The sequence below is a fragment of the Pectinophora gossypiella genome, chromosome 23 (assembly GCF_024362695.1).
Source record: "Pectinophora gossypiella chromosome 23, ilPecGoss1.1, whole genome shotgun sequence".
In the NCBI taxonomy this organism is placed as follows: domain Eukaryota; kingdom Metazoa; phylum Arthropoda; class Insecta; order Lepidoptera; family Gelechiidae; genus Pectinophora; species Pectinophora gossypiella.
Window position 1 is genome coordinate 2,330,724 of NC_065426.1, and position 25,810 is coordinate 2,356,533.

At 39.6% G+C, this 25,810-nt stretch overlaps 2 protein-coding genes across 3 annotated transcripts in view; one reads left to right on the forward strand and one right to left on the reverse strand.

Annotated features, from left to right (window-relative positions):
* LOC126377433 (protein MTSS 1) overlaps positions 1 to 25,810 on the forward strand; it is a 225,663-nt gene that overhangs the window by 189,223 nt on the left and 10,630 nt on the right. The window contains exons 14-23 of the mRNA XM_050025176.1: positions 477 to 591; positions 773 to 870; positions 13,835 to 13,952; positions 15,405 to 15,596; positions 19,037 to 19,140; positions 20,219 to 20,315; positions 21,105 to 21,407; positions 21,587 to 21,712; positions 21,876 to 22,052; positions 25,287 to 25,400. Of these exons, the coding sequence (XP_049881133.1) occupies positions 477 to 591; positions 773 to 870; positions 13,835 to 13,952; positions 15,405 to 15,596; positions 19,037 to 19,140; positions 20,219 to 20,315; positions 21,105 to 21,407; positions 21,587 to 21,712; positions 21,876 to 22,052; positions 25,287 to 25,400 (1,444 nt within the window). The remainder of the gene's footprint in view (positions 1 to 476; positions 592 to 772; positions 871 to 13,834; positions 13,953 to 15,404; positions 15,597 to 19,036; positions 19,141 to 20,218; positions 20,316 to 21,104; positions 21,408 to 21,586; positions 21,713 to 21,875; positions 22,053 to 25,286; positions 25,401 to 25,810) is intronic.
* LOC126377417 (uncharacterized) lies at positions 1,288 to 7,837 on the reverse strand. 2 transcript variants are annotated; one of them, XM_050025157.1, is made up of 5 exons: positions 7,711 to 7,837; positions 4,942 to 4,974; positions 3,933 to 4,125; positions 2,752 to 2,891; positions 1,288 to 2,128 (listed from the first exon to the last, which is right to left on the reverse strand). In XM_050025157.1, exons 1-5 carry the CDS (start codon positions 7,749 to 7,751, stop codon positions 2,044 to 2,046), a joined length of 492 nt encoding a protein of 163 aa, XP_049881114.1. In that variant the 5' UTR covers positions 7,752 to 7,837; the 3' UTR covers positions 1,288 to 2,043. The 2 variants fall into 2 exon arrangements, with proteins under 2 accessions (XP_049881114.1, XP_049881113.1); XM_050025156.1 differs by having other exon boundaries at positions 4,942 to 4,989; positions 7,711 to 7,821.

A 25,810-nucleotide genomic window follows, 5' to 3' on the forward strand; every position in this document is an offset into this window, starting at 1 on the left:
AACTATAAGTTCACAAACTCTACACGTTAGCCAAAATATGGGGCTTGGCCGTTTCGTTACTATAAGAAGCACGTTAACAGAATGGCAATGAACAGTCAATAAATTTGTTACCTGTGGTGGCGATAGCGAAATAATTTTTCACCTTAAGTTCATGTGATGGTACCGAAACGGCCAAGCCACATATTTTGCTTAACATATAGAGTTTGTGAACTTATAGTTTGTATAATTAGGACGTGTAGAGTTTGAAACTTGGCCTTACAGAAAAACGGGCTTGAAGCAATGTTGGTGTTTTGCCGAGTGAGGGTACCGGAGGCCTTTCACCAAGGCACCAACTTAATTTGACAAGACTAAAAGTAGCTCTATCTCTTTAATGCACTTATTGTAAGTGAAGTACGGCACTAGCTTAAGAGCTAGAAAATTAGGTTATGTTTGTGTCCGCCCGAATGAGCACCAATATGTTATGTTACAATGTCCAGAGATGCTCGTCCCTGGAGCGGCCGCAAGTCCCGGCTAAGAGCAGCAACGCCAACACGGGCCAGCATGAGATCAAGCCGGGGAAACCGTCCTCACTCCCTCCGCATCTCACTAAAGGTAGGTAAAATAAGACAGAAAAGAATCGACCGATTTTGTTTTTATATCACCCGTGCTTAGCGACACTCACAAAGAAAAAATCCATCTGAAAAAGAAAATACTCGGACGGGACTTGAACCCTGATGCTTCTTCACGCTTCGCTTAGACAGATTGTACTTCGATCTTTTATTTGTATCGCCAGATATGCCAGCGGCCCTGTACGTGAACATGTCGGAGCTGGCAACCCTGGCAGCGTCGCGGGCGCAACAACACACTGCCGAACACCCTCACCAGGAAAAGGTATGTATAATTCGTGCGAATAAACTAGAGAACATATGCATATTGTATCCAGTGCAATAATGCATTCAGCGTTTGCGGGTCGGGTGTGGATGGTTTTGAAAAAGCCAGCACCCCTGCTGAACAGAATGCGAGTCAATAGGATCCCGGCGGCAATTGCAAATAATGCGAATTTTGTAAGTGAAGATCTCCACCGGGATTCGAACCTGAGATCTCCGGATCATGAGCCGAACGCTTAACCACTGGACCACTGAGGCCGCTGCTACCGGTATAATAAACTATCGTATCGTAATTTTATACCGGTATAATAACGGTACCTTAACCTTTTCATGCCCTACTTTTACATGCGTTTTTCAGTTTCATATTGTTTCAGACAGCAAAGCAAAACTCCCTTTCAAAAAAATAATTTATTTATTAAAATAAAATGACAATCCATTGCACGCTAAACACAGAAGTTCAGTCAAATCTTATTTCTAAACATCGATTTACGACTAAAATTACATCGACTATTTAATGTAATAAAAATATTTCTTTGTACATAAAGTAGTCGGAAATTTCGTTTTATTCACTATAATAATTTTATAAAATGTGGCTTAAAGTGCATCACGTTTATTTAAAAGATATATAATAGATAATAGCATATTCATTCGTTTTTTTCTACCACTACACAAAGTAATCCATAAACGTGTAATCAATTTATCATTCGTTCTGTTTCGAGAAATCATTCCTTTATTTTATTGCATCCGTGTTATTCTATCACATATTTATTCTTAAAAGCCGATGTTTTTGTTATTTATTTATGTCTATTTTTCGCTTATTTTATGTGTAAGAATCTAGTCGGTATAATCACGTGCTAAACTCGTAATTTTCATTTTAAAATGTAAATAGGAAAATAATAATTATAGTTTCTGAATTTAAATTAAATTACAATCATGCGTTCGTGATACCTAATCATTTTCACTAATTCAGTCGTAGTGACAGACAACTAGATATATATATTATTATATTTCGTTTTTATATACCTATTTAGTTATTTTTAGAGGGGAATGATTTAGGTAATGATTGTGAAAATGTTAGTGGTTTTTGCGACGAAAAATTCAACTTACTACACGATATTAACTCAGAATCGTGAGCTGAATCATCCCCCTCAGTACGGTGTATTTAAAGCTATACTAATTACGAGGATGTATCAAAGTCTCGCATCTTTGTCTCCTTGTTGAAACTGTACAATGGCTTCGAACGCTTGATGCGGTTGGATTTCCTGGTAAAAATTATGTGATTTAGAATCAGACTTAGGACCATATAATCAGACGTATGAGCCACTAGCAGAAGACAACTTGCAACTTCAGATAGGAAGGGGGTTAAAAAGGCCACATTGAAGCAGTTCGTCTAACAATTTACGGCTTAAACAGACTAAACTGGCCACATCGGGCAGAGCTAAATCAAGCTTGTATCGGCGTGGGGCGGATGATGTTCCTTCTATAACAGAAACAGCCTATTTACGTCCCACTGCACCGGGGGTACGGAGCATATTCGCTACGCTGCTCCATTGCGAGTTGGTGGAGGTGATTTTATGGCTGATAGTCTTGACCAATGGCTTAACGAGGCTTTCGAAGCATGGATCATCTTACTTTCGAATTGTCGGCTGATCAGCCTGCAATGTCCTAACCAAGCTAGGAGGCACAAAATGATTTTTGTGATATGTGTGGAACCACCGGATCGTGAGCCCAAGAGCCCAACGCTCTAACCACGAAGGAGGCTGTTGTGTCCTTTCGATACATAGTGTTATTGATTATTCTTTGGCTCCGTCCAACGACCAGCGGAAGTTCTATTGAACACGACAATTTTTGGAAATAAGCAAAAAGATCCAAACGAATAACTCACAGCTTATCCCAATTGAACTTGGCAGCGAGCGTCTCAGAGATCTGTCCTTCCTTCAGTTGCTTCTTCACCGCTCGTTCCACGATCCTTATAGAGGAGAAGACATTCTGAACGTTCCCTGGTTGACGCGCCCTTGACGTGGTCTGCGGAGTTTCAGTCGTAGGGGTTTCAGTGGTATGGTTACTAGGGTTCGAGGTGTTAGGGTTCGAGTTATTAGGGTTCAGGGTACTGGGGCTCGGGGTGCTGGGGTTCGGATGGAAAGCCAGGAAATCGAGCGGTGGCAACTGCCGTCTACGATATGAAGATGATGGAGTTTGCTAGTGATATTGCGAAATGGATTCGGGACGGGTTGGGAGGGAAAAACGTGGTGAAATAACGGCTTTTTGGCGAGCTGAAGCAGTAATGTGATTTTGACTTTGCTTTTTAATGTGATGGGGATGATAATTTATCAAGATATATTTATAGAGTGTGACTATTGAGTTTTAAAACTAAGTGGTTTCACAAAAGTCTAAGAACATGCACTATAACCTGTATATATTTTTATTATTGTTATTTGTTTGTCGTATCCATATCTCGGGCCTATAGAGTCCCGAACTTTGGAAGGCGTGAGGCTGAACCCAACACGTAGATACCCCTTTAGGCAATTTAAATGTGGTGTGACACCAACCGGCATTTATCCCTGTATGCACTATGGGAGTGCACACAAAGACAACCCTCAGTTTGTATAGGATTATTGCATTACATAACATTAGCTTACGACTATATCCCAATTGGGGTAGGCAGAGATACATCCAGAGTAAAATGAACTAACCACACCTCACCGAGCTTTCTGTTAGACAAACTTGATAGGTGGTGCACCATAACGCCGTCTAGTTAGTGAAAACTGCACTTAAGATAATTTTATATCTCAATGCTGCAAGTGTGGTACCGGGGTTCGAGCCGACGGCGCTCCCCGATTAAGAAGCAAGCCGGTAACCCAAGGACCACAGTGACTAAATTACCTATAATCATCATCTCCTTAGCGTTGCCCCGTTTGCAGGGGATCCGCTTACCTAACCAGACAATTTGACAGGTTTTTTACAGAAGCAACTGCCTGTCTGACCTTATAGCCCGCGAAGGGATAACCAGCCCAATACAGGACCAAATTACAAAAGACTATATAATGCTCCAATTTAAAAGCTCACCATAATTTCGACGGCTTCAAACAGCTTGCTGAGTTCTTTCTTCTCTCTTTCGTTCAGCGTCGTGTCGTTCACGTCAAAAATACCGCTGTCCTTCAGCTTGGTCTTGATTTTGTCCAGGGTTATAGGTGTGCCGGACTGGTCGAAGATTTCCCCGGATTTGTACGCCGCTTTCGCGTCTTCTAGTTCGCTTGGACTGGAATAAGATGATTTTTAAAGTGACTATGGGCTCACAAAATTACTACATAGTATAAAACAAAGTCGCTTTTTCTGTCCCTATATCCCTATGTACGCTTGAATCTTTAAAACTACGCAACGGATTTTGATGCGGTTTTTTTAATAGATAGAGTGATTCAAGAGGTAGGTTTATATGTATAATAACATCCATTAAATAGTGGAGAAATACTGTTATTTTTGAGGTTTTTAATGTGATGTCGTAAATAATTTCATTTTTTCCTCAGCATTGCATCCGAGCGAAACCGGGGCGGGTCGCTAGTATAATATAAAATAAGCTCGTCGTAATAGTCGGAGGTACATCTATCGCTAGATGAACTATGTAGGCTTACCACCTGTCACGTTGGTGTAACAGAAAGCTCGGTGAGGTGTGGGTACATAGTTCACCTTGCGATGGATGTACGTTTAACTACTCCAATTGGTATATAGTCGTGAATATATGTTATGTTTGTCTTCTTTTGTGTACAATCCACTTCCGAATACCCTTGAATTTTTGAAGCATATGACGTAATTGGAAATCAAATTAAACATAATAACATACCCTCGATGGGGCAGGCGAGATATACAGTCATGTATACCTACACCCATTTTTCCCCGGCTAATTTAAATTGTAATTGTTTCATTATATTGTTCTTTTTGTTTTTTTTTTTCATTCAATGTTTATTTTTGTTGTATTAGTTTGTATATTGTTTTCTCGCCATACAGCGCATTGGGCCATACTGTAATGTTGTATGTACCTTAATAAATAAATAAATAATAAATAAATTATTACACTTACCATTCTAAACTCGTGTGAATATTCACTGCGAGACTGAAACAGAAAAAACTAATCATTATTATGGAGTACTCTACTCGTCCTTACCAAACAAAGGACAGTCTCACAAAGTGATTTCGACAATGTCCCCATCGGGAATCGAGCCCGGACCTCCAGATCGTGAGCCTTACGCTCTAACCACTAGACCACGGAGGCTTTTCAGGCTTGAATCACCTGATTGTCCGAAAAAGTAAGATGATTCCGTGCTTCGGAGGGCACGTTAAGCCGTTGGTCCCGGCTATTAGCCGTAAAAAACACCTCCACCAACCCGCATTGGAGCAGCGTGGTGGAGTATGTTCCATACCCCCTCCGGTTGATTGAGGGGAGGCCTGTGCCCAGCAGTGGGACGTATATAGGCTGTTTACGTACGTACGTACATACTCTACTCGTACTATCTACTCTATTCGCCGTCACCTTATAGGAAAAAAAAACGTAAGCGCTTTTTTTAATCGGATGTGATTATGGTTAAGACAAATACAAATAGTAATGCCAAATACGGCAAATCTTACAAGAAGTAAAAAAAGATAATAAGGTTAATTTAAACACAACACTAAAGCTCACAAAGCGATAAGGCCGCCTTTGCCCACATTAGAATAAGTTTATCCTGTAAATGTTTTGTAAATTTGTGTGCAATAAAGTGTTTTATTATTATTATTACTAAAGTCTACTGCTGCCCAATCTCGTCAATCTCGAGCGAGATCGTCATATTATGGTTCGGGATAGATCTCGAATAATGCCACGAGATCTCGCAAGTTCGAGATTGAATTCCCTAATAACGACTTCGTAGAACCCGGCAGCGCCGCATCGTAAGCCGAATGCTCTAACCACTGTGTGTTATTTATTTATTAAGTACTTCTATATCATATATATATATATATAACAACTAAGACAATTACTAAAATTAAGACATATATATGACAATTACAGTGTACATAGCATCTACAAATTAGTAATTAAATTAACATAACAGTCTCTATTTACCCTTAACTGGCAAATATGAATAAAAAATGAAATTAAAGTAGAAAAAAGTTATTTCTCTATAGTAAGTTTTATAGGTGTACGACGGTTATGTTGCCTTGTAAACAAAGATTATACAATCGATACGATTGTTAATTCAATTTTATGGTCGTGTTTGTTTTCGTACATTACTGTACTTGTTTGGGTTCGAATCTCGGCTCTGAACCACTGATTTGCTCTTTGCACTTAGTTCATCTTGCGATGGATGCATCTCTGACTACCTCATTGGGATATAGCCGTGAGCTTATGTTATGTTATGTAACACGTTCAGCGGCTTGTAAAGAAAGAAAGAAAAGAAAGAAACGTTTATTATAAAGGGACACCACAGTAACAAATACAAAACAAATAACAAATATATAATATAAAATACGGAGTAACACACAACTTACAATCAAACAAAACACATAAATAAATGTTTTTATCTATCTATCTATCTATCTATCTATAATAAAAACAACATACACGAGAAATAAAATTGAAATTGTTTTCCCGAGCATGTCGTAAAATCCGACAAGAATGTCCTTTCTAACAAGTTATTGGCGATAGGCTGATCCCTTGTCATGATAAAGGTTCTTCATCATCTATTGTAGGGCTACGTATTTTTTTTCTTTTTTGACGTGACTTATTGTAGATTTGCCGCAGGTGGAATTAACTACTTGGCCGGACAAATGGGGAGCGCTGAAGGCTCTCACCCGGTACAACGTTTAAGACAACAGGCCTGAGGGTGCCCAGTTGGGCGCGAACCTCGGCTCAGGGCGTCGTCTGAGAGGAAAAATATTTGAAAGAGTTAATCGACCCTAGTGGGTCGATGGAGATAAGCGCTGATTGAGGGTAGTCGTCTACCACGCCGGCGGGGTCGGTATCGGGAGGGCTACGTATCAACAACAAACCTTTTCTAAGGACATCTCCAATTTGGTCAATGAACGTCCCTCTAGGTGATATATATTCATTGGTACCAAAGCGTATACATATTAATGCTCGTGACCGTACCTTGTGGTACATCCATCGCATGATGAACTAAGTACCCACACCTCACCGAGGTTTCTGTTAGACGAACGTGATGTATATTTAGGGTAAAAAAAAAAACAAAATTTTCCTGTTTATGAAAGAAACATTCCTATGACGGACATAATTGTTGTTGTTGTTAGCTAAACCCTTGTTATTCTTCGATCCTCAATGAATGTATCCGGTATAAGGATAATGAAAAGTAAACAAACATTGTGTCTTACGTAAATAGAACTCTATTATATCTGTGTTACGTCACAGGTTCATTGAGAATGTACAAATTGCAATAGCTAGTCAAATTCAGGAAAAAAACATTGTTGGATTTGCGTACATACTTGTAGGTTTAATATGTACAACATAAACAGCGTATATACGTCCCACTGCTGGGCACAGGCCTCCCCTCAATCAAGCAGAGGAAGTATGTATCATACTCCACCATGCTGCTCCACTACAGGTTGCTGGAGGTGTTTTTTGCGGCTGATAGCCGGGACTAACGACTTAACATGCCCTCAGAAGCGCGGAATCATCTTACTTTTTCGGACAATCAGGTGTTCAGGTGTATCAAAGGACAGGTTCACAAAGTGGTTTCGACAATGTCCCCATCGGGAACCGAACCCGGACCTCCAGATCGTGAGTCTAACGCTCTAACCACTAGACCATGGAGGCTGTCATTAATAATATCTAATAATAAACAGAAATAATAACACTTACAAGATATTAAAGATGATAAGTCGAACAGGTTTCACCTCCATATTGTCAATGTTTATAATATTATGTTGAAGGTGTGCGCAGGAGTGCGGGCCGAGACGAAATCAGTGCGCGATCACAACTGTGAGCGTTTTATCGCTCCATTCAGATATTATTGTGTAGTATGCGTGAAGTTGTTTGATACTTGACAATTTATATCGAGACGTTGAATGATTTTGTGTTGTCAACTCTTTTATTTTTTTAGCAAAATATATTAATCGAACAATCAATAATACTTTATTGCATAACGACATATACAAAGGACATAAACATACGAATAAAAATAAGCACAATAGGCGGCCTTATTGCTAAACAGCAATTTCTGCCAGGCAACTTTAGGGTGAAAGAAGTTTATGCATTGGAGCACGGGATTGTGCAATACACATATAATGATACCAACATAACAAAAAATACCGTGTGTGTGTGTGTGTGTTAACTAAACAAAACAATAACAGAGATTAGGGTTTAAGGTGAATTACCAACCCTGGTGTCAGGGTTATTATTAAGCCGCCAAAGGTCCCTGTTCTTCTAATTCTCTATGATGCAAGCATGAATTTAAACTTTGTCGAATACGTTATTAAATATACCTTAATTAGAAAGCTTAAAAGTAAGAAGGTCCCAGGAGTGGCAGTCCAGGTCAAAAATATTTTCTAACTAGACCGCATTTTGTTTACGTTTATTTTATTTTTACCTAAAAGTTGGTCTTCTAGCCCCTTATATATCTTTATATTATTGATACCTTTTGCATAGGATGTGTTGCCCTAACTAATAGCTCAACCAGTTCAATCTCTGCCTGGCCGAACGCTGATCCCCAAGACACAGGCCTATAAGCTTAGTTTGGAGATCAGAGTTCAACAAATAATTTGTACACCTGCTATATAGGCACTTAACTTAATTGCACATCTGTACAAATCTCTTTGATAATAAATAAATTATTATTATTAATTATTATTATTGAATGTGGAGAAATCGAAGTAAGTTTCTCTCTCTGCTTATCATGGTTCAAAATAAAATGTATATTCATCTATACTTATAATAAATCTGTAGAGAGGTCAATTCTGTACATTAAATATATTTTCAAAATAACTATCAGGGGGTGATAAGTGATCGATACTGATGCCAAAAATGGAATCAGTAAAATTTTTGTCTGTCTGTCTGTCTGTCTGTCTGTCTGTCTGTCTGTCTGTCTGTCTGTATGTTCCTTATAGAAACAAAAACTACTGGACGGATTTTAATGAAACTTGGTACAATTATTCTTCACACTCCTGGGCAGGTTATAGTATACTTTTCATCACGCTACAATCAATAGGAGCAGAGTAGTGAAGGGAAATTTTGGGAAAACGGGAGAAGTTACTCCATTTTTTAAGCTTCCGTCACGTGAGCAGCCTTAATGGTTAAAGTTACATAGAAATCATGTATGACGGAAATATCTAAATATATAAAAGGAGAAACTGACTAACTGACATATCAACGCACAGCCTAAACGGCTAAACGTAGGCACTTGAAATTTGGAAGGAACGTAGCTTAGTTACCATAAAGGTGCACTAAGAAAGGAATTCCCGAAATTCCCACAGGAACGGGAATTAGCGGGAAAATCCTTTTGTATGAAAAATCTAAACCACTCAAGTTAGACGTTTGAAATTTGGCATGCAGGTACCTTAGATACCGTAAAGGTGCACTAAGAAAGGAATTCCCGAAATTCCTACGGGAACGGGAATTAGCGGGAAAATCCTTTTGTATGAAAAATCTATACCACTCAAGTTAGACGTTTGAAATTTGGCATGCAGGTACCTTAGGTACCGTGGAGGTGCATTAAGAAAGGAAATCCCGAAATTCCCACGAGAACGGGAATTAGCGGGAAAATCCTTTTGTATGAAAAATCTAAACCATTCAAGTTAGATATTTGAAATTTGTCATGCAGGTACCTTAGATACCGTAGAGGTGTACTAAGAAAGGAATTCCCGAAATTCCCACGGGAACGGGAATTAGCGGGAAAATCCTTTTGTATGAAAAATCTTAACCACTCAAGTTAGACGTTTGAAATTTGGCATGCAGGTACCATAGGTACCGTAGAGGTGCACTAAGAAAGGAATTCCCAAAATTCTCTCGGAAACGGGAATTAGCGGGAAAATCCTTTTGTATGAAAAATCTAAACCACTCAAGTTAGACGTTTGAAATTTGGCATGCAGGTACCTTAGATACCGTGGAGGTGCACTAAGAAAGGAATTCCCGAAATTCCCACGGGAACGGGAATTAACGGGAAAATCCTTTTGTATGAAAAATCTAAACCATTCAAGTTAGATGTTTGAAATTTGGCACGTAGATACCTTAGATACCATAGAGGTGCACTAAGAAAGGAATTCCCGAAATTCCCACGGGAACGGGAATTAGCGGGAAAATCCTTTTGTATGAAAAATCTAAACCACTCAAGTTAGACGTTTGAAGGAAGTAGTAAACTTAAAGCTTAGTTGCAACAGGATATTACAAAATTCCCACGGGAACGGTAGTTAGCGGGAAAAAACATTTGTATGAAAAAATCAAATCTAAATAAAAGGAGAAACTGACTGACTCAGTGACTGACATATCAACGCATATCCTGAACGGCTAAACGTAGGCATTTGAAATTTGGAAGGGACGTAGCTTAGGTACCGTAGAGGTGCACTAAGAAAGGAATTCCCGGAATTCCCAGAGGAACGAAAATTAGCGGGAAAATCCTTTTGTATGAAAAATCTAAACCGCTTAAGTTAGACGCTTGAAATTTGGCATGCAGGTACCTTAGTTAACTTAAAGCTTAGTTGCAACAGGATATTGCAAAATTCCCACGGAAACGGGAGTTAGCGGGAAAAAAACATTTGTATGAAAAAATCGAAACCGCGTAAGATAGATGTTTTCAATTCAATTCAATTAAATTATTTATTGCATTCCATGTAGTAAAATGGGGTGTTACATAGGCATAGGAACTAAAACATGGACCCTGTAGGGCACAGCAACGTTGAAGGGAAGAGAGGAAGAGTGTATTAAAATTAAAACTCAATGAACAATCAATTAAAAAAAAAAAAACAATTCAATCAATTGTTTCAATCTAGCATGCATGCATACCTTAGTAAATATAAAGTTTATTTATGGCTGTATTTTGAAAAATGGGAGTTATTGGGAAAAAAATTGTATGAAAAAATCTAAACTGCATAAGTTAGATGCTTGAAATTTGATATGCACTCCCACACACACAAAGATCTCTCTTTTATAACACGCCACGCGGACGAAGTCGCGGGCAAAAGCTAGTATTTTTTATAATTACTTGCCGAAAATTAAAACCCATATTTGAATGATATTTTATTAGTAATAACTATCGTAAGTGCAGTTTTCGCTAACACAGTTGGCTCGACCATTATAGACGGCTACTGCTCACCACCTATCACGTTGGTCTAATAGAAAGCTCGGTGAAGCGTGCCTACTCGGTTCACCTTGCGATGAAAACGATCAAGATTAGTAAAGCCAACTACAAATGTGTATACGAACGCACAAGCGTGGTTTGTGTTCGTGCCTCGCCATTGTTCGAACGACGAAAACTGTAATTATGTAAACAGCTACACACTCGAACAATATCCAAAATACCAGCGATTCCCACTGTTGTTTATTATTTTAATCTTTTGTCCACGACAATGAGAATGTACGGACATGTTGATTGAGATGTTGTGGACACCTCCAATATTGTATACCGTTATATAAACATAATATCACGCCTCTATTCCTGAAGGGGTAGGCAGAGGTGTATGGTACACCTACCCCTCGCTATGTTTCAATCCCATGTAATAGCAGGCGAGCCTATTGCCATTCGGGCACAAATCCTGGAAATCACTTGATAACAATTATCTATGGGTGGTATTAATAAACTAATCTCAGCTTCGAGACTGCCCTCAAGATCATGTCAATGTGACAGTTCTCATATAAAAACAGGGCCTTGAGCGTGATCTTGAGGGCAGTCTCAGCTGAGATTAGTTTATTAATACCACCCTATGATCCAAACATGAATTCAAAATCACCTAGTCTGATTAGGACATTACAGGCTGATCACCTGATTGTCCGAAAGTTAGATGATGCTTCGGAAGGCAAGTTAAGCCGTTGGTTACTATTTACTTATGTAAGTAAGCAATCGATTCGATCCCGGCGCCTCCGGACGCTCAACCACTGGACCACAGAGGCCGTTTAACATTTGACGTTTCGTAAAAAGTATCTCATTTGACTAGGTCGTCAAGTAGCCTAATAACGTTAACATTAATTATGAAGATTATTGACAGTTTCCGCTTACAATTCATCGGATGTTCGTTTGGGTATAACCAGATGTTGATAGTTCATTTTAAGAAAACATCAAATATGCCTACACATTTCTCGGTGTACAGTTTGATATTGACAGAAATAGCTTAGACATGTGTCTGTACGTATAGATTCATGTATACGCTTATGTACTAAATCATCTATCGTGTGGGTTGTGAGGTAGATTACCAACCCATCAACCCTGGTGTTAGGGTTACTATTGAGCAGCCAAAGGCCCCTGACATGGCTCATGTAACGACTAGTAACTTACATCAGTAAGCAGTAACCGGGACCAACGGCTAAACATGCCTTCCCAAGCATAGATCATGTTTCTTTCGGACAATCAGGTGATCAGCCTGTAATGTCCTATAACTAAACTAGGGATCACAAAGTGGTTTTCGTGATGTGTCCCCACCGGGATTCGAACTCGGGACATCAGGATCGGGAGCCCAACGCTCAAACCACTGGACCACGGATGCCGTATGTACTGAATTAAACAATAATATAAATATTATTGGGCAGAAGGCAAGGGGGAAACCACTGCCCTATTTTTCCCTAAAAAAGTAACATGGAAAATGCTGCACCGACAAGAGCGTGGCTCTTAAATTAGTGATGATGACTGAATTAAACGTAACACGGCGTCCGTGGTCCAGTGGCGGAGAGTTGGGCTCACGATCCGGAGGTCCCGGGTTCGAATCCCATATCGCAAAAATCACTTTGTGATCTCTAGTTCGGTTAAAACCTGATTGTCCGAAGAAGTAAGACTATCCGTGCATCGGAAGTCACGTTAAGCCGTTAGTCCTGGACTACTAGCCTAGACCAAGAAGAAGACCGAGAAGGACTTACATCGACCAGATTGGAGAAGTCCTTAGAAAAGGTTATATACGATCTACTCTGAACCGGCGTGCGTGTATGAAGCGATTGATGAATGTGGAGGAAGCAAGAGAAGTGTGTCAGGATCGAAGCAAATGGAATTCAATAGTCTCTGCTTACCCCGGTGGGAAATAGGCGTGAGTTTATGTATGTATGTACTAGCCTACACACCTTTAACCTGAGGGGACATGGTGGGTTGGTGGGTGGAGCAGCGCGTTGGAGTATGGTCCATATCCCCTCCGGTTAGAGGTGTTTAGGATAGTAGCCTCATCACCACCTGATTTTTATGGCTAATAGCCGGAACGGCTTAACGTGCCTTCCGAAGCTCGGAATCATCTTTTTCGGATGATCAGGTTATTCAAACTTGCAATGTCCTTGCCAAATAAAGGTTTCACAAAGCGACAATGTCCCCAAAATCGAGAATCTAACTCTAATCTAAGACTAGACCATAGAGGCCGTAATACGTGTTTAATTCAGAACATAATTGTGTATTTATGAAGCAGCGAATGAAACCATTACAGATACTTGCCAGAAGCGTTTTGATAGGGAGGTGATAACTTTTTCTATTGTGTGGGTTGTGAGGTGGATTACCAACCTCATCAACCCTGGTGTCAGGGTTACTGAGCCGCCAAAGGCCCCTGACATGACTCATGTAATGACTACGTACATACATCAGTAAGTAGTAACCGGGACCAACGGCTTAATCTGCTTTCAGAAGCACGGATTGACAATCAGGTGATCGGCCTGTAATGTTCTAACCAAACTAGGAATCACAGTGATTTTTGTGATGTATCCCCACTGGGATTCGTACCCGGGGCCTTCGGATCGTGAATTGGACCACCGAGGCCGTTATAGGTGATGACTGAAAAAAAAAACTGAAAATGTGCCATTGTCATTGCAGGTATGCTCAGAGAGCAGCGCGAGTGAGTCGTCTCTGGAGTCCTCGAGCGGCTACGGTAGTCAAGGAGCCTTTGCCGGCGAAGACCATGCTCACATCCACCAATTGCAGCATCCTGATGGTATGACTTGGAAAAAAATACATTAATATATATACAGAGTCATGCAGAGTTTTGTGGTTGATATAGAGTTGCATGCGAATAGTTAGTCTGTTTGGACAACATTGATATATAAGAACCGTAGAAGATTGAAAATAGGGACTGCAATGCCGATTCGAGATCGCAAAATCGAGAGACTGTAATTGGAATACCATTGTATTTAAGTTTATAAATTATGTAATACAAACTGGATTTAAAAAAAGAAAAGATAGGAAAACATGAAACAGTAGGACTAAGGCCCTGTGCTGGGTGGTTTTCTGGCCATGTCTTTCCCTCAGCGTTACAGATTCCGATGTGGTAGTAGTTTTACAGCTAGTTACATAATATGTAATTTAATTTTTGACGTTCAAAAAACGCTAACTTTGTAAGCCAATTTTGAAAAGGACAAATAGGGCAGTGGTTTCCCTCTTGCCTTCCGCCCCGTTTTATCTACGGTATTTATATATCAATAGTAAACAAATGTTATTACAAAATGAAGACTAAAAAATAAATTAAGTTTAAAAATTTCGTGTCACGAAAGAAGTCCCGTGACCGCGGCGCTGTTGTCGCTGATTTTGCATGGAACTTTTATGACTTGTCAAGTAATTTAATTAAAATGCATTTACTTCTTTATTGGCACAGATTATTATTTTAAACCTAGTTTATCTTTAGTCTCCGTTTTGTAATAAGGCGTAGATAGTATACGACTATAGTTTTAAAAAATAATCACATTCCGAAGTGATTTTCTTCATAAATTTAATTGACATCGTATTTATTGTCTCTCTCTATTCATATTTATGAAATGTTAGTTACGCAAGAAGTAAGAAACGTTCATAATATTCGAGAATAGAGTAGTAAAGAAAATCAGACCGTAATGAAAAGAATCAAAGAAATATGTTCCGCCCTATTCGTTACGATAATTAGAAATGCTTAATTTCATAATTTCTTAGAAATTTTGCGTAGGCGCATGGATGTTTGTGAGTCATTGTTTTTTAATCTGATTTTTGTGTGATTTTGTGATATGGCCATGGCTTGAAATAGTTTAGGGACAAGTGTGTATGGCAACCTAGTGAAATGAGATACTTTTTATTAACCGTAAAAATTGATTACCTCCTTCTTTTTTTGAATTCGATTAAAAATAGAATATTGTTATTTGTATGGAAGTGTGCCACGTACTAAACAAATTTGGTTGCCATCAATTGAATGTACTTTTACAATAACTATCCTCTTTAAATGATGGAGGTCAAGACCTACTTTTGGGCGCATGCGTCATACAATTAATATTGTATATCATCCTTAACTCAATCTAAAATGAACTACTATTATTTGTGGTTACTTTAGACTCTACCTTCAAGCCGTGACCGTACTCGGAAACCTTTTTTATTTTCCATTTTTGTTTTTGTTAATCGCTTTGCATGCCATTAATTTGCGATACAGTTGAGTCCGAAATCGTGACACTACGTCGCGACAGTGACGCCTCGGTGGCTGCGGCGAGGGAGAGTTTCTCAATATCCCTCGGCAGTCTAGAAGAAGCTGTCAGGTCTCTAGACGAGGCCTGTGAGACTCCAGCGTTCGCCACCATAGGGAAGAAACCCGCGGTACCTAAACGGCGGCCTTTGTCTATGACAGGTGGGTCCTGAAACGCGCTATCGAAGTTTTCCGAGGTGATGGGTATATAGTTAGCGGCGCTTAAAGGAATGATGTATAAACATAACATAATTAAAACACATAATAACGGGTTCATACCGCGTTTAAATCAGGGATATCATCCGTGATCATGGCACTTGCAACAGTGTCGAAATATCGGGAGTCTCATATCCCTGATTTAAACGCAGTAAGAACCCGTTATTATGTGTTTTAATTATGATATAACCGCGTAAACCTAAAACAATGTATTAAACATAACAAAAACAGCCTTTATAGGTACAGTCATGAGTAATATCATGTACCCACTTTAAAACCCTGTCGCACTATCATATTTGACATTTAATGAGACTTCCGGTTTAATTTGTCAAAAAAGTTAATGTGACATGGTATCAAAGTGTATACATATTAATACTCGTGATCGTACGTTCCACTGCTGGGCACAGGCCTTCCCTTAATCAACCGGAAGTGGTATGGAGCATCATCTGCTCCACTGCAGCTTGGTGGAGGCATTTGGACTAGTAGCCCGGAAAGACTTAACGTGCCTTCCGAAGCACGGAGTCATCTTATATTTTCGGACAACCGGGTGATTCAGCCCGTTATGTCCTAGCCAAACAAAGTACCCCTTAGCCTACCCCATGAAGGATACAGGCGTGATGGTATTGAATGACATAAGCTCACAACTGTATCCCAGTTGCGGTAGTCAGACACCAATCACACACATCCAACACACCACACAAGACGATGGTACATCCATCGCAAGATGAGCTAATTAAGAAAGAAAGAAAGAAACATTTATTACTTCCGGACACCACAGACACAGACAGACAGGTACATTACATTCAACACAGGACAGAAACCACACGGAAATCAATAAGTACACAGAAAAAAAAACCAAAATCATAAAAACAATAATAATAAAAGTAAGCATCCTAAATGCAACGCACTGACGGCCCGATCATCTGCGGTGGCGTCTGGAATAAAAGGACCTCGCTCAGCATAATTACCCACGCCTCACTGAGCTTTCTGTTAGACCAACGGTGGCGACTCGTATCGCCGTCTATAATGTAAAGCTATGTTATATTATATTTTATTAAATAACGTTCAGTGATTGATTCTATTCAGTAATGCGTAACCGCAAATGGTAATTACTTCAAAATTTTGCATTGTTTATCCTGCATTATTGTGACATTTATAATAATTGTAAACCCACGGGGACACTTACCTACGTCATTGCAATTGTAAGGGAATCCCTCTAGTTATAGAAGTCGTTTGGCATCTTTGTTATTTTGTTGCTTACTGTACTGTTTTATAGACTAGAATATATACTTTTTTAATAATATAGGTAGTTATATGTGCGTGTATGAAGCGATTGATGAATGTGGAGGAAGCAAGAGAAGTGTGTCAGGATCGAAGCAAATGGAATTCTATAGTCCCTGCTTACCCCGGAGGGAAATAGGCGTGAGTTTATGTATGTATGTATGTAATAATATAGGCTCGCGTTTGATCACAATCTCACCTGATGGTAAGTGACGATGTCATCTAGGGTGGATCACGCTTACCTAGCGAATGCCTATTCACTTTAGCCATAGAGAACCAAGGGTTCGAACCCTTGGTTATCTTTGTAGGTAGGTATGTAATGTGACGTCACAAGCAACCTACACAGTAGAGGTTACATTAAGGGGATTCGAACCCTTGGTTATCTATGTAGGCGAGTAACCTCTACTGTGTAGGCGGCGTGTGACGTCATATTACTTACCCGCCTGCATAGATAACCGAGGGTTCGAACCCTTGTAACCACTACTGTGGCGTGTGACGCCACATTACGTAAGTAGTTATACAATGCTATTATTGCAATAAATACATATGAATGTTAATATTATTACATAGTTAAACAAAGCGAAAGTTGATGGTAGGGCTGGCAGAGGAAGACCGAGAAGGACTTACGATGATCAAATTGGAGATGTCCTTAAAAAAGGTTCAATACGATCTACTCTGAACCGGCGTGCGTGTATGAAGCGATTGATGAATGTGGAGGAAGCAAGAGAAGTGTGTCAGGATCGAAGCAAATGGAATTCTATAGTCTCTGCTTACTCCGGTGGGAAATAGGCGTGAGTTTATGTTATGTTATGTTAATAAAAACATAACAAGGAAGTAGTCTTGTAATATTTTTATGCTGTTGACGTTTTTGTTTTGTTGCATGCATTTTTGTTACCATAAACATAAGTTTAGCCTGTAGATAGAAATGTATGGATCTCTAATAGGACGAAAAGAAAATGGGAAGAAGAGCCGTGGTAGTCTCGTAGGAAGAACGCTTGACTCACATTGTGGGGTTGCAGGTTCAAATCCAACTCATCTTAAACCAATTATTTTCGTATTCGTGATCCTCATCATCATCAGCCCATTAACGTCCCCACTGCTCGGGCACGGGCCTTCCCTATGGACTATGGATGGGTAGGGAGATCGGGCCTTAAACCATCACGCGGGCCCAGTGCGGATTGATGGTTATTAACGACTGCTAATGCAGCCGGGACCAACGGCTTAACGTGCCGTCCGAAGCACGGAGGAGCTCGAGATGAAAACTTTTTTTTTGTGGTCACCCATACAATGACCGGCCTTTGCGAAAGTTGCTTTACTTCAACAATCGCAGACCGAGCGCGTTAACCGCTGCGCCACCGAGCTCCTCAAAACCTTCCAAAATATTAAAAATGAAATCTTAAAGTTGGTTTTTGTTGCACCATCAATTGTAAAAAAATGTATTAAGTACTGTACTTATTTTTAATAAATAAATAAAATAAATAAATAATGAATGATCCTAATAAATAATTATCATGTGCTGAGCGGTGGATCGCTCAATTTCTCGGGTATTATGTGAAAGCTCAATGTGTTTTTGGTATGTGACTTAATCAGTATTTGGGCTCGTTTTCTTATCTCATCAAAAACATTTTATAAGTATAATAATAATGATTAGTTGCACTAAATCTTTATAACAAAATAAGTGAATAATCTCTTATCAGAAAGCTCGGTGAGGTGGGGGTACTTAAGATGGATGTTTTACCTAAATAAACTTTTTTATTATTATTATTATTATTATGTACCTCAGACTAACCCAATTGGGATAAAGTCGTGAGCTTATAGGCTTAATCCATTTTGTTATCTCTAGTTTGGTTACGACATTGCAGGCTTATCACCTGATTGTCCGAAAGTTGATCCGTGCGTCGGAAGGTATTCATATTCATATAATGTTAAGCCGTTGGTCCCGGTTACTACTTATTGGTGTAAGTATATAGTCGTTATATGAGTCACGTCAGGGGCCTTTGGCGGCTCAAGAATAACCCTGACACCAGAGTTGATGAGGTTGGTAATCCACCTCACAACCCACACGATAAGAAGAAGAAGATAATGTAATATAATACTCTTTACAGCGACGGTGTGGTCTCGGCGCGGCTCGTCCAGTTCTCTGGGTAAGCCTCCGCCCCCAGTGCGCAGGTCATCTTCTATATCGCGACCACAACGCCCATGCGTACAGGTAATACTTGCATCTTGTATTTATATCACATATCTTCACAATAAAGTGTGCGTGTGTGTGTTTGGATCATAAATTATTATCACGTGCTCAGTGGTGAAGGAAAACCTCGTGGGGAAACCTACATTCCCGAGAATAGCATTTATGGAGGTATGTTGGCATATTGGGCTGGTTTTCCCTTCGCGGGTTAGAAAAGCAGTCGCTTTTGTAAAAAACCGGACTTGTCTTATCTTCAGGTTAGGTAAGCGGACCCTGTGAAAAACAGGATAATGCTAGGGAGATGATGATCTTTATTCAAAGTGTCGCAACACAGGCTCGTGAGTTATCTTGGGCACACCCTTAAATTCGGCTTTATTTTAAGTAACCCATCTGTAAATTGTGTAATTAAAAATACACAGGGTGTTAGTGACATTGTATCGAAAACTTTCCTTTCGAAACATTTCTTTCTATTTTTGTATTGCTTGCTTACTTCATTTATTTATTGCTTCTGTCTACTTCTCAGTGATGCATGTATTAGTTATAAGTGGAGACTTCATTGGCTAATGTACAAACTATTTACATTTTTTAAATTGTTATTTAAGCTGTTTGTTTCCCGATTTGAAATAAATAAATAAATAAATAAACTTTGAGGGAAGATTCAGACCATGACTCTGAGTTGATATCAAGTGGAATTTTCCGTCGCAAAAGTATAGAACTGAAAATAACTTAAGGAAACATTAAAATTTACATGAATTTTCCGACAGGTAATTCCACTTGATATCAACTCAGAATTATGTACTGAATCATGCGTCAAAGTTTTCGTTACGATGTCACTAACACGCTGTGTATATAAAGAACCCCTCTTTGTGCGAGCTGTTCAAGCTGTAGGACGTAAGTTGACCAAATTGGAGAGGTCCTTAGAAAAGGTTAGCAAGATCTGGTCTGAACTGGCGTGCGTGTATGAAACTATTGATGAAAGTGGAGTAAGCAAGAGAAGTGTGTAAAGATCGGAGCAAGCGGATTTCCATAGATTCTGCTTACCCCGGTGAGAAATAGCGGGAGTTTATGTATGGATGTGTGTAAAAAATATACATGTTTGCAGGGAGGTCCGCAGAGTCCTCAAGTGCCGACCACAGATGCAGACAATCTGCCACCACCGCCAGCGTTCTTATTGCAGCCGGACGCCGATGCTAATATAGGTGAGTATCTTGTTTCACTTATTCAGGCTTACACCAGTCCCATTTTTTTGGAGCTGGAACCTTTGCAGGCCTTATCTCCAGCACTTTATCACTGCAACCAATAAGATCTATTGCGATCGCCACCTTATGCTACAGTTCACCTCTAAGCCCTACATTATCTATGCAGTCCGATCATACCTTGCCAAAAATCGCCAGGTAGCCTGAGCTTAAGGGCTACGGAGCATACTCCACTACGCTGCCCCACTTCAGGTTGACGGAAATATACCCAAACTCCAGTCGATTTAAAAAAAACCTACATTGGTGCTGATTCCAGTACACACCATCTAATTTTATTTTAAGTTATTATTATAACTGTCGTTTTCTTATCCGTCGAAAAGGAAAGAGACGGGTAATCGACTTTATGGAGCACACGTCAATTTTAGGCAGAAATTTAAAAACCCCTCCCAAAGTTTTATGTTGGCCAATAATCCAACAGAATTAAGTTGACAGCACATGTCAAACAGGTTGAATATCTGCGAGATGCTTATTTTATTCGCCCGAGTTTTTCGTTCATTTTAAAATTAACAGTTGTCAATCCTCTGTCCCTTTCTTTTTCGGCGGATAGGAAAATGATGGGTATAACTACAAATAAAATTGAGGTGTCTGCAGGAATCGGGGCCGTTATCCAACTGAATCGAATTCCCCATGTCTGCTTTGATGGTTACATAAAGTGTCTAGTATTACATAAGACTCGTTCAACCACCTAAATAACAAGCATCATGATTTTCAACCAAAACCCTCCTTTGACAGCTCACCAAAACTCAGTAGCCGAGACAGTGAAACAATTGACCGAGCTAAAACACATGCCAGCCTCTCCCGGCCTAGTCCGCCGCAGTCTCCAACAACTTCAGAACCAATCACCGACCACTCCCTCACTGAGCACCTTCCAACAAGCGAAGACGATGTTCCCGTCGACGACCAGCGTCAACAGCACCGGCAACTTGAACCCGATATACGGACAGACGGGTCACAGGATACTGGGCTACGAGAACAGTGTGTACGTCAGGAAGAATAGTTTGAACAGCTCGCATCAAGAACTCGCACAAGGAGCAGGTTCGTGGGGATTTTTCTTGCTAGCTAGGCTGTCACTTTTGAGCATACCTGGTTTTCCTATACCATAGCTGGTATTATAATGTGTATTTTCACAGACAGAAGTCATGGGGAAGTAACCTGTGTCACCACACAATTTCTGCGTGATTTAAAGTATTTAAAGTATTTTTCGTCCGTTGCAGGCGGTCACTACGACAAGGGGTCTCCTCACGGCTCCACCCCCTCTACTCCGAGCTACGGAGAGAACAACAGCTTCTCAAGCTTCGGACCGCGTATGACTAACGAGACTTCACATTACGGACAGACTGGTAAGTGCCTTAAGGTTATCCGAATTTTCATAATTTAATGACAACTGAGTAGTGTAATTAAAGCAGCGCTGGTCACTGAGAAATTGAGGAGCAACAGGTTGGCATGATGTGGGCATGTAAGCATGTAAGGGATTTTGATTGTTTCTTACTCGCTATTTCACAGGGTACAAATTGCAACAAGAGAAGAAATACGGCCAGAGCAACACGATATACGCGCAGCCGTCGCAGATCATAGCGGGGTTCAACAACATGGCGATATCCCGCCACGACACGCTCAGCCCGCTGGCGCTGCGCAAGAACATTGCGGCCAGGTCGCACAGCGCGGACCGGCACAACGACCGTGAGTACAAGAGCGGATCCAGCTTTTATGTCAGGTTGGGAGGGGGGGGGGGGGGTCAGGGCAGGGGGTGTCACCAATACCGTGTTTATCAAAACCTACAAGTCCACACGTTCACAAGCTACAAGTTACTCACAAGTACGTGTAAATTAATTACGTTTATCAAAAATAAAAGTAGAGGGATTGTTAAAATATACTTGTGAAATATATATTGACACTTCTAACACGTAATTTACGTGTGTATTTTTGATAAACACATTCTTGTAATAATGAAAACTATTACAAGAAAATTTCTTGTGATACAGGGCTTAATATCTTTTAACTTGCGTCGTCTTTTCTCACCATAGTATTGTAAAACTTGCATACGTTTAGTTGGGTTACAGTCTGAACCTCAAAAAGTGTATTATTTCATAATATTTATGTCTGTAACCTGTTACGTGTGTTTATTAAATAAATTAATAAGTTTTGATAACGGCTTCCGTGGTCCAGTGGTTGAGCGTTAGGCTCACGATCTGTGAGTCTCGGGTTCGAATTCCGGTGGCGAAATATCCCAAAAATTACTTTGTGATCCCTAGTTTGGTTAGGACATTACAGGCTGATCACCTGATTGTCCAAAAAGTAAGGCACGTTAAGCCGTTGGCCCCGGTACTGATAGTAAGTAGTCGTTACATGAGTCATGTAATGGCCTTTGGCGGCTCAATAGTAACCCTGACACCAGGGTTGATGAGGTTGGTAACCCACCTCACAATCCACATGATAGAAGATTAACATAGTTCCTAGTGCTTCGGTGGGCATGTTAAGTCGTTGGTCCCATTAGCCGTAAAAACACTTCACTTTCAAATACCAACCCGAAGTGTAGCAGCGTGTTGGAGTATGCTCCATACCTCTTCCGGTTGACTGAGGGGAGGCCTGTGCCCAGTAGTGGGACGTATATACCTACGCTTTTCTATTATGTTATGTGTTGTAAATAGTCGTCAACCTAAACCAAGTAACAACTTTTCGTAAACAAGTATCTATCTCATTTGACTAGGTTATTCTCTTTCCATATTATCCAGCATAAGTTAGATGCAGCATACCACACGCACGGCCTTTTAAAGAAATTGTTAATTGAAAAGAGGAAATATAATTAAATTACTTTGTGGCGCAGAACATTTCCTTGTTACGTCAAATTAATTAATTTATTGTCCTATCAATTATTACATTTATTCGATTACTATTAATATGATAATAATATTTTCTATTCAACGATTCGAAAAAGTATTTTATTGTAATTTTTCATAATTGAGAGGTTTCCTAAGATGAAATTCTGTTTACTAAATAAAGACAGATTTAAATTTGAAAAAAATGATTTATATTTTCTATTTAACTTATTTACGTTTTCCATAACGTCACAGTGTGCTTTTTCATACAAATTCCATAGTAATTTCGTGGTTTGACGTTTAGTAAAAATTAACTGGTTTCACTAGTTGGAAACTTAAAACTAGACTCGGAGAATCGACTGAGGGGATTATATTTGAAATCGGGACGCATACTAGGTTCAAGATAAATTATGAAATTCTTATTACTAATTTAAGGCAGATCTAAAACTAACGAAAAACATTTTCTTTATCCTATTGAACTTATTTATGAATTTTAATCAATAAAAACGTAATATTAAGTCCGACATTTTAATGTTGTCTTAAACTTTTATCGGGTAAGCCCTCTGCACTCCCCATTTGTCTAGCTAAGTAGTTAATGCCATACGAGGCGAGTCTACAATAAGCCACGTCAACCAAAAACGTTTTGTTGCTGGGTCGTTCTTCTTTTTTGTCGACAATGGTCTGTCTTACGTACTGCTTTTAATAAGTTATGTTTTAGAATTTTATTTCATGTTTTCATTGTCCAAAAATATAGTTATCTTATTATACTCAAAATACAAGCAAAATACTAATCGGTTCCTCAATTAGTTATTAACGTAGCTTCATTGTTTTTCACAAAATTTTGTGACAGAGTGGTATATTGAAATGCTGTCTCCGATGAAAAGGGCCACTCTGTCACAATATTTTTTGGAATGCGCCTGCAGAGAAAAGTATGTTACCAAGATAAAGAGAACCACTAAATAGTCCTCTACGGACAGATCTTTATATGATGTTTTAAAATATTTATTGCCGTTATAATTTTAAAGATGTTATGTCCGATTAATTGGGAAAATGTCTTTTTATTGTCGATAAAAAAGAAGAACGACCCTGCTACCTAAACAAAAAGGCAAATATGATGTAACTGCCTGAAATATATAACAATATCAAAATAAATGGAAATCCCAATCGCGCTAATTATAAAAACAATGGCTTTATTTTACTAAATATAACTTTATCTGTTATTATTTGGTTGGGATTGCAAAACATTTTTACAATACAGTGCAATGGAAATTACCAATACATTTTGTAAAATGTTTTAAGTATTTATTTAATTGAGAACGGACATTCCAGTAGACAAAATAAATAAATAAAAAATAAAATTAAATTAATTGTAAATTTATTTTAAGTTATAAGGAGACAAGATAGATAAATAAGAACAACAGATACATAAAGCCATAAAAGTGGCATTATTGCTCGTACAGTAATTCCTTACAGGAAACCTTTTAATACATACATACATAAACTCACGCCTATTTCCCACCAGGGTAAGCAGAGACTATACAACATAATACACACAACACATAACATTTTTATACTATATTTTTATTTTATGTATCATTAGGTTAAGGTGTAAAGTGCATTTATCTTAAATGCGGCAAAACAGCTGACCACCTATCACGTTAGTCTAACAGAATGCTCGGTGAGTTGTCGGTACTTAGTTCATCTTGCGATGGATGTACCTTTGGCTACACCAATTGGGATATAGTCGTGAGCTTCTCTCCCATCGTGTGGGTTGTGAGGTGGATTACCAACCTCATCAACCCTGTTGTCAGGGTTATTACTGAGCAGCCAAAAGCCCCTGACGTGACTCATGTGACAACTACGACGTACTTACATCAGTAAGTAGTAATCGGGACCAACAGTTAACGTGCCTTCCTAAGCACTGATCTTACGGACAATCGGGTGATCAGCCTATAATATCCTAACTAAACTGGGGGTCACAAAGTTATTTTTCTGGTTTGTCTCCACCGGGATTCGAACCCAGATCGTGAGCCCAAAGTTCAAACACTGCGCCACACGGAGGCTGTTAATGCTGATATATACTTTTGTTTGTCAACAGAGGGCGGGCTGATCGCGAGTCTGAGCGCGAAGTTGGCGCCACAACTGTCCCCGAGGACCACCCGCCGCGCCATCTCCACCATCACAGCCGCAGACCCGCCGCCTAAAGGAAAAGGTATGGTCTTCTACTTATATCATCTAGAATATTCTTTTATAGTACCAAATATATTTAAGCCGTGATAGCCCAGTCACTTGACGTTTGACTATCGCTTTGGTGTCGTAGCTGCGGAGCTCATCACAGGTCTAAACCAGTAATTTTGGAACTCATGCTTGGATCGTAAATGATTCTCACGTGCTCAGCGGTGAAGAACATTGTGAGGAAACACACATTCACGAGAAATGCGTGTCGGAGGTATGTGACTCTCAGACGCTTTCAACCGAGGCTCGTGCCCACTCAGGGCAACTCAGGCTTGGCAACAGCCTCCGTGGTCCAGTGGTTGAGCGTTGGGGTCACGACCCGTAGGCCCTGGGTTCGAATCCCGGTGGGGACATATCACAAAAATCACTTTGTGATCCCTAGTAAGA